At 46.4% G+C, this 9,045-nt stretch overlaps 1 protein-coding gene across 1 annotated transcript in view; it reads left to right on the top strand.

The window, feature by feature from the left end:
* The first annotated feature begins 1,517 nt into the window (after nt 1–1,517).
* Nucleotides 1,518–9,045, top strand: part of ADAM10 (ADAM metallopeptidase domain 10) — a 44,080-nt gene continuing 36,552 nt past the window's right edge. Inside the window, exon 1 of the mRNA XM_068143946.1 lies at nt 1,518–1,806. Within this exon, the coding sequence (XP_068000047.1) occupies nt 1,752–1,806 (55 nt within the window). The 5' untranslated portion in view covers nt 1,518–1,751. The remainder of the gene's footprint in view (nt 1,807–9,045) is intronic.

Genomic DNA, 9,045 nt, shown 5'->3' with positions numbered 1-9,045 from the left:
AGTGCACCCCTCAGAGGCGGTGCAGGGACTGAGAATACCCGCTCCCTCTTCCCGGCAGAACAAGCCGCCCCACTGAGTACTAAAGGCTACATCGAACGGGAGGCAGGGTGGAGGCACCCTTGCTACCCTGCCCCGCATGTTTTGCCGGAAGCGGGCAGGGGCGGGGCCGCGGCTGCGCGGGCAGGGCGGCGGGTAGCGCACCGCCCCCGTGCCGGCGTTGGTCTCTCGCCCCCAAGCGCTAGGCTGGAGCGCAGTGGGAGGGGTCACACGCTGCATTACGGGTAGTTTATCTGTTTACGAGCAAGTTCAGCTTTCCTAAAGGTTTTCAGTACTTTTAATTGTAGTGTATTAAATATCTGTGATATTGAAATGTGATTATAGGGAGTGTAATAGATCATTGAAGAGCTAGTGCAGCTGTACTATCTGACTAATGAACTTACTCCCTGTAGAAACCTTCAGGATGTAATTGCATGTTTTAAATACAGTTTTGGGAAGATAAGAATTTATCTTCTCTTTTTTGCTTCCAGCAGTTCTTTTATCTGGGTGCTTTATAGACAGTTGCATCAGCCTTAAGTATGTTAGTGTGATTTCTCTGTATTGACATAAGTTTTTCTCAGCTGCAACGTTATCGGGGGAAGGGTGGGGTTTGGGGCTTTTTTTCCGTATTTTGAAAATAGGAAGGAAAAAATCTCAGGAAGGGGTGAAACTTGTCACAAGCTCTAATATTAAGATACAGAAAACTTTGCATTAGCATAAGCTAATGTAAGAATTAGCATGTTGACAAAGACGTGGAACGTTCTGTCTAAACAGTTTGTTAATCTTCATTAGAGGATTTTCCTTTACGCTTGAGTTGTGAGGGTTGTCCAAGACAGTCAGAAAATGGAGAAATTTCTGTTGAGGTGCCTGTAATGCTTCATAACACGTGGAGCATCAAGACAAATGGGTGACCTAAAATAGGACCCGAAAATGGAGTAAACTAATTTCTGCAAGGAAAAATGTATAAGGGGTAAAGGAAACCAGCTGATGTATTTACACCTTCGTGAGATGTCGTTGTGGTGAACGGCCCGAAGGCTATTCTTACGGAGGTTCGAAGGAGTCAGAAAAAATCCTAATCGACAAATGCAAATGAAGCTTGTGTACCAGCTCGTTCACCTCTGAGGACGCGAATCCTTCTCACTCGGAATCGGCGCCTCAGCCCCGGAGGGGCCCAGGAGGCCGCAGCAGTTCCGCGCCTGACGCCCCGCCCCTAGGCAGCCTTAGAACAGTAGCTGACGCTGCCCTGCCTCAGCTGGGAAGCCGACAACCCCGTTAAAAACCGCTCCCGGAGGCGGCCTGGGGCGGTCCTCCTGCCGTGCTTCGGGCGGGACAATGCAGCCGGAGCCTGTCCTGATTTGGCGCCGAGAGAACTCCGTCCGCCCCCGAGCGGCAGCAGGCAGCGAGGCCCCGCGCGTTGCGCGGGAGGCGGGGCGGCTCGCACGTTCGGGGTGTGCCTTGTGGCCCCGCCCCGCCGGTAGCGTCGCACGGGCGGGGGCAGGCGGCCGGAGGAAGTCGTGGTGCTGGGGCCGGACCGGAGCAGAGCGCGGCGGGGCCGGCGGTCCTGGAGAGAGCCGCTGCTCCGTGGGCGGAAACAGTCTTCCAGAGCGGCGGAGGACAAAGCGGAGTAGGGCGCGGAGCTCGCCCCTCCCCATACCGGTGCCGACCGGAGCGGATGTGCTGTGGGTAGGCGGTGGCGGGGCCTGGGCCCGGTGAAGATGGATCTGGCGGGGACGATAATCCTGCTGTTCTCCTGTGCAGTGGGCGCCGGAGGTGAGGAGCTGCCGGGCCCGCCCAGCCCCGCGGGGCCGTGGCCTGCGGCCCTCGCTCGGGGCTGCCGGCTTCCCTACCTCCCTTCCCCCTTTTCGCCGCGGCGCGGCTGGGGGCGGCGGGCCCCACTCGCCGGGGCGCCGCTCTTTAGAGCTCCAGCGGCAGGCCGCGGCTTGAGCCGCCGGCCGTGGTTCTCCGTCGCTCGCTTCTGAGCACGGTCCTCATTATTCTGCCTGGGCCTTCTTCCGCCGCTGCCTGGGGCCGGACCGGCGCCACCACCCCTTTCCCGGGACTTTTCCCCCACCGAGGACCGACTCAGTTGTTCTTTCTTTCTCTGCCCCTTTTCCCCTGCGGCGCTTAGCTGTACCTTCTCCGGCCCGGCTTCCTCCTCTCGGTTCCGCTGTTCAATCCCTCACGGTCCCAGGAGTCGCTTTTCTGTCACCTTCCTCCGCCCCGTTCCTCGCGCACGGACGGAGCCAGGCGGCGGCGGCTCTGGGGAGCTGCTGTCTGGGGAGAGGCGGCGGATGGGCCGGGGACCTGAGCTGCGAATGCGCGGGAGCGGTGCGGTTGCCCGCTTGGGTATCTCACCGCCCGCGGAGCGGGGCGCACCCCCAAACCTCGCCTTGCTAGTCGCCGAAACCAGGAAGCACGGGTAGACGTAAAGTTCAGGTTAAGGAAATAACGACAAGCCTGGGTTTTCCCGGAGGTGTGACCGTAGCCTCGGGGAGGGTCTCCATTCTCTTTCAGGCAAAGGAAAAACAGGGTTAGGTTTACGGGGAACCTATAACTTTGTGACGGCAACCGTTAGGAGTTATTTTTCACCATTAGGAAACTTGTGAGGTAGTTTCTTGACTGTGTCTGGTAAATTGGTCAAGTCATGGTAGGAAAATAGTTTCGAGTCTTTACATGAATAAACACTGGACAAGGTGGACTTCTGGAGCAGCTGATAAGGACTTAGTTTCTCTGTTTCGTTTGGCACCATTCCTGTTTATCTGTGCTCAACACCTTTTTACATCAGTATGTAGATTTATTAACAAAGAATCTAGTCCTAAATCTTTGTCTTTTACACGTACTCAAAAAGTAACATAAAAGTATGTGAAAATTTCAGTAGGTTGTGCTTGAGACTAAGCTGTGAGATGGAAGGCAAGCAGATTTGCATGGTCAGAAGACATCCCATTATTTATATGATTAACAAGACTGCTGGTGACTTTTCCTTCAGAAATTCTTCTAAACTATCAAGATATTTCAGACTTAATTATTGGCATACTTTTCAAGGCCTCTTTGTTTTCTGAACTAAATGGTGCTGGCACAGAATTAATTCAAAGTGATTCATTAACCAGTTGTGAGGGGTTTTTTTCTCTGTTGAATTCTAGTCAGGCAAATACATCTTAAAGTCACAGTAAGCACCCAAAATACAATTCTCTGAATATATAGAAGCAAATTGATGAAGCATATTTTAGAAATTCATGTTACTTCTTTTGTTTGAGAAAAGAATGGGCATCTTCAGTATTTCTGACGCTAGGAAGCACACCTCGCTAGCTGGTAACAGAAGCACGTGTCTATTTTAGTGTTTAGCAGCACAGGTAGATCTTTAAAGAAAGCTTAATAATGCCAGATAGAAATTTATAAATGATAGTTGACACATATCACTAACATTTCCTGTGAAACTTTTTGAGTAAAATTCTCAATGTAGTTATAAAAGACTGCATTGGTTCACACTGACTCGCACCGCTAGTAAGGATGGGGCTATGCCGTGCCCCCACACCCGCACCCCTGATGCTAAAGGTGTTGGTGGTACTGTGCTGTTTAATGGCAGGTCTGATATAAGTGGATTATGTCATTGATTGTTCAGTTAATGAGTTTTGTATGCTGTGTCATCATTTATCACTCATCTCACACAACTGATAAATGGAACACAAGAGAGCACTTACCCACCTGTTGCTGGTTTTCAGTGTCCCTGGGACACCAACACCAAACTGCTTCTGTCATCTTCTCTTAAATGTGTGTCTGGTCTTGATCATAGTAACAATTTTTTTCCAAGAGTACCATTTGAAGGTCTGCCCTGAGGTTGGATAATTGAGCGGCACAGTATGTTGGAGAGTATGGGCAAGTGCCTAGGCTTGTGCTCACCACCAGTGTTTTGGAATCTCACCTCTGAGGAAGTGCAAATTCCTGATAACCTGGTAAAATGTTTGGAAATAAGATGTTGTCAGCCCAGAAATTCCCAAAAGATATAAATCACTGCAACATGCTGGAGCCTGGCCTATTCCTATTGAGCTCTTCTCAGTGCTGTTCAGCATACAGAGGAAGTCGTCTCTGGGCCTATAAGCAGATCAGCAGGCATGGCAGTTACACTAGAGAGCCGTACACAAGGAAAATGGCTCATCCTCCAAAGGATGAGGATGGCCAGGAACGAGAGGAAGAGTCAGAGATAATCACTTGATCTATCTCCCTGGATGAACTGCAGGACCTAGAGAAGGACTGTGGCCACCATCCAGGGGAGCTCGTTATGATCGGGCTGCTCCAATGCTGGGAAAGTGAAGCCAGTGGTTGGAATTAGAAGGTAGGGAAACTAAGCAGGTGGGATCCCTGTCTAGGGAAGGGGGCATTGACAAGGTTAATGGAAAAATGGTACAATCCCTCAGCCTCTGGAGATGGCTTCTAGCAAGTGGAAGGGGTAGTTAGCCCTTCAAGGGTGATATGACAAGTCATCTGGGAAGATGGGTCACCATGAAGAAAGGCATCCAGTACTTGAGGGAACTAGCTGTGCTGGAACTGCTCTATACTGACATGAATGACAATCCTCAGCCTGCAGACCTAGATGTGAATTAAATGGTTACCCTGCTGTGGCAATATAAGGGAAGCCTCTCTTGTAGTGTACAGGCCTGTGTTTCAGTTCTGGAGGAACTGTCCTGAAGGTTGACCAGATCCAAGAGAATATGTCCTACTCCCCACATGTGCAGTCTCATAGTTCAGCTATTAAAAGCAGGTGTCTTTCTGTCCAAGGCACAGAATCTGGGAAACACACACCACAATGCTTCCTCTGGTTTTACGTGTGTGACCCTGGGGGACAACATGAAAAGTGGGATGGAAAAACCACTTCAGCCCTAGCTGCATGTCTGTGAATCATTAAAGATCAACAAGTGCCAATTGTCCAGTATACCTGGAATCAACTGTCCCAGGGTGCAACACAGCCACATCGTTTGCCATGTACACATCCAGACTGTACTGGAACAGGGTGGATCTCTGGAACACTTCAGTATGTTGATGACATCACTGTGTGGTGTGACACAGCAGAAGAAGTTTGAGAGACTGCAGAGTCATCTGAAAGCCAGATTCACTATAAAGTGGAGTATGGTCAAGGTACCTGCATGAGACAGAGAGTTTTCTAGGGATGATGTGGCAAGACAGGTGTTGCCAGATTCTGATGGGTGTCATTAATAGAATTGCAGCTATGTTTCCACCCACCAATAAGAAGCAAACTCAGGCTGCCTTGGGTGTTGTGAGTTTCTGGAGTATGCGTATCCCAGTCTGTATTTTGATTGTGAGCCCTCTCTACCAAGTGACTTGGAAGAAGAATTATTTCCAATGGGGCTGTGAGCAGTTACAGGCCTTTGAACAAATCACACAGGAGACTGTGCATGCAGTAGCCCTTGGGCCAGTCTGGATGGGACAGGGTGTTACAGATGTGCTCTACACCACAGATGGTAGAGCACAGCTGAACTGGGTCTTCAAGGCCCCCTTTCCCTATCATGCCATGTGAAGCAAGTGGGTCACACTGATAATACAACAGGCTCAACTAGGGAGCCCTAACTGCCCAAGAGTCTTAGAAATCATCGCAAACTGGCCAGAAGGCAGAGATTTTGGGATATCATCAGAGCTAAACCTGCCAGAAAATGAAAAGTGACCTGCTCTGTTCACTGATGGTTCCTGCTGCATTGTAGTAAAGCACTGAAGGTGGGAGGCTTGCTGTTCCCCCTTGTGTGCAAACCCACGTCGTACATGACAAGTTGCAGAAGCTGCTGAGGGAGAAGGTGAATTGAGGTGAAAGCCATCCAGCTAGCGTCAGATAACTGCTGAGCAAGAGAAATGACCAATGCTTGTTCTATCTCTATACAGACTTATGGATGGTGGCAAATGCTTTGTGAGGGTGGCTACAGCAACAGAAGGAAATCAACTGGCAGTGGAGAAGTAAACCCATCTGGGCAGCTGAATTGTGGCAAGATACTGGTTCTCAGACAGAGAGCTTGATAGTCAAAAGTACGTCATGAGGATGCCCCTGAACCCTGAGAGTTGGGCCTCTAAAGAACAACCAGCAGGTAGATTGTGCTGCTGAAAGTGACTCAGAGGGATCTGGACTGGCAGCATCAGGGTAGATTATTTCTAGCTGAGCATAGTAATACATTTTTAAATTGCATTAATCTGCACTTTTAAAAAAGATGCACTTCTCTATATTGAGTTTTAGATACTTTTACAGGATGCCTGAGTTTGAACTTTTCTTTCACTCTAGACTGTACATCCTTTCAACTCTGTAGACTCACTTGTTACAGTCTTTAAGTACTTTAGTCATAGAAGTATATTATAGATTAGCAGAACTAATAGTAACAGTTCACAAGTCTAAATCACAGCCAATATTTTTAAATGATCAGATGGTTGATTTGAGGACAAAGATTAGTGAAATCTTTGTCTCGCTTGGAAAATTTCTTTTTGTTCTTAAAATTATGTAAAAGAATGCAATCAAAAGTAAGTAATTAGTGTTGTTGCACTAATGGTGTACCACTGTGTCTGTATTACACTGCTTTATAGCTGTCTGTCTGGTCTGTGGTTAAAATGGACAGGTTATCAGCAATTTGGTCTAAACAGGCCAAACATGCTTGATCATGTTTAGTATTGGATCACTTTTGGGGGCCTCTCAGAAGATTTTCTTTGCTACTACTGAATAAGTATGAACTTCATGAAACAAGTGGTCCAATAGATCAGTTTCAAAAATGAGAAGAAGCAGCTGTGGCAATTTCTTATTAGTAATTGAGGAAAGGTAAAGTTTCTCTCAAACAGGTACTGTATACTAGAGGGTAAGATATGTGCCCTGCATTTTAATTTTATTTACAAGCAGACAAACAAAACCCCAACAAAACAAACCACATAATCATTCTTTGTTGCATGTGATTAAGACGCATGCATGTGTATTAAAACAGAGCTTAATTATCTGTACATAATAATGCTTTTTGAGGAATGGAAATAACTGAAAGATGCTCTCCTTCTACTGAGAACTATTGAAAAAAAAAATGAAAGAGAGAACTATTGAGAACTCCCAAAAGCTTGGATTTAGCAAAAGGGGTCATGCTTTGGCTAGAGAGATCAGATGCTAAACGTTGTTGCAAATCTAGGATAAATTTTGTTTTCTCTGGTACCGCACACTCTTCTATGTTGCTAGGACTTCCAAGTTGTATCTTTGTCTTGTGTTGCTGGATATTGAACTACCTGTTCCCCTGAACAAGGAGAAATTTTGATCATCTTCTGGACACATGGGGGAGTTGTGGGAAGGCATTTATGACCTATCAGTGTCTGAGTGATTTGGTTTGCATCCTTGCTATAAATTGAGAAGAATATTAGCCTTCATTAGCATGACACTCAGTCTCCAGCATTTATCTGGAGTTTAAAAAACAAACCATGAATTTTGTATGACTGGATGAGACAGTGTCTGGTAAAGACAGCTGTCAGATGGTTGTTTCAGAAATGCCTATGGTAATGAAAAATAAATAAAATTGTGTGTTTAGATGGCAACTTAAAAATTCCATGGCATGTCTGTAATGAGTTACTGCTGTCTAGTAGTTGTGCCCTGACCATACATTCTCATCTCTTCTCTCTTACCACTTCTGTTGTCTGGTGGCATGAGAGGCCAATTCAACCTGATAATTTAAACAAAAGAAATTAACTGGGTTTTGCTAGATGTGTAACTTCCATTGGTTTATTGCACAGACTCAAGCCCAGTGGGGAGGAAGAGGTGGGACTTGCATGGGATAAGAAGAAAGAGGGTGGGATTAAAAAAAAAGCAGACATCTGTTTATTGCTTATACTGGTGGCATAAGCATTCCTTAATGTCCCATGTAAAGGGAATGCTAAGAGAAATAAACTTGATGTTGAAAACAGCTTGAAGTACAACTTTCTTTGATTGTCTTAATTAACGCTTGGGTTATATTTAAACTGTTTGCCTGATTTATCCTCTTAGGGGAAGTTAAATTGTCATCTTTTATCGTGATTTATATAAATGTAATAGATGTTTATGTTTACACTGGCAATCTTTCAGTACTGTTTATTACCACTCTTCTTTATGTGTGTGAAGCTGGCTCCTATCAGGATTTCCTCTCTAGTCTTCCCAGATACTGACTGTAGTCTGACCAGCCTGTAGATTTCCAGGCCCTCCTCCTTGAAGATGGAGATGATGTTTGTCATCCAGTTCTCAGGAACCCTGCTCCTTCACCGTAGTATTTTAAAAAAGTGATAGAAAGCCTTGAAATGGCATCAGCCAGCTCCCTCTATTCCTGAATGCATCCCATCTGATCCGGTGGACTTGTGTACATCCAAATGGTTTAGGTGTTCCCTAGTTCAGGTCCTTTACTGTAGGGGTACTGCTTCATTCCCACAGATGGGGAAAGTTTTTTCTAGGGAGCGGGAAAAGCTCTTTATGGGTCCTCTGTAGGAAACTTGTGATAAACAAACTGAAAACCAGATCATTTAGCACAGGCCACCAAACAATTGTTATAGATAGCTGCTCAAGTTGTGCCAGGAGGCTTATAGATATAATCCCTTAGGTGGTACATTTTACCTTTCGCATAAGCTAGTTTAAAGGTGAGAATGTGTGCTTCAGGCTCCCTACATGTCCAGTGGGATTTGTGTCTGCTCAGAACCACAAATTTAGAGACTTTATTTACAACTCTCTAGGGATGCTGAAGAGCTATAGACCTTAGTACACACAAATATTCTACAGGCACTGTCACCCTGGGACATTTGCCTAAATGTTCCACCTAATTCAGTTTAAATTCCTTCCTTTGTGTTTACTTCTAAGCCCATGAGAATAAAGCTTCATTCCCCGAGGGTTTTTTCATCATAGGAAATGCCACATCTAGTTTCACAAGCCTTTGGGAAACTACCCTGTCAAATTCAAAATCCATCCTGTTGTCACTTGGATACCTCTATTCTAAAGCGTTCCTGTCCTCTAGCTTGGCATTTAGATGAAGCATA

The sequence above is a fragment of the Melanerpes formicivorus genome, unplaced genomic scaffold (assembly GCF_026170545.1).
Source record: "Melanerpes formicivorus ecotype bairdi unplaced genomic scaffold, bMelFor1.0.p_v2 SCAF_10, whole genome shotgun sequence".
In the NCBI taxonomy this organism is placed as follows: Eukaryota; Metazoa; Chordata; class Aves; order Piciformes; family Picidae; genus Melanerpes; species Melanerpes formicivorus.
The sequence above is the reverse complement of the archived record's forward strand: the minus strand, read 5'-3'. Positions and strand labels throughout refer to the sequence as shown.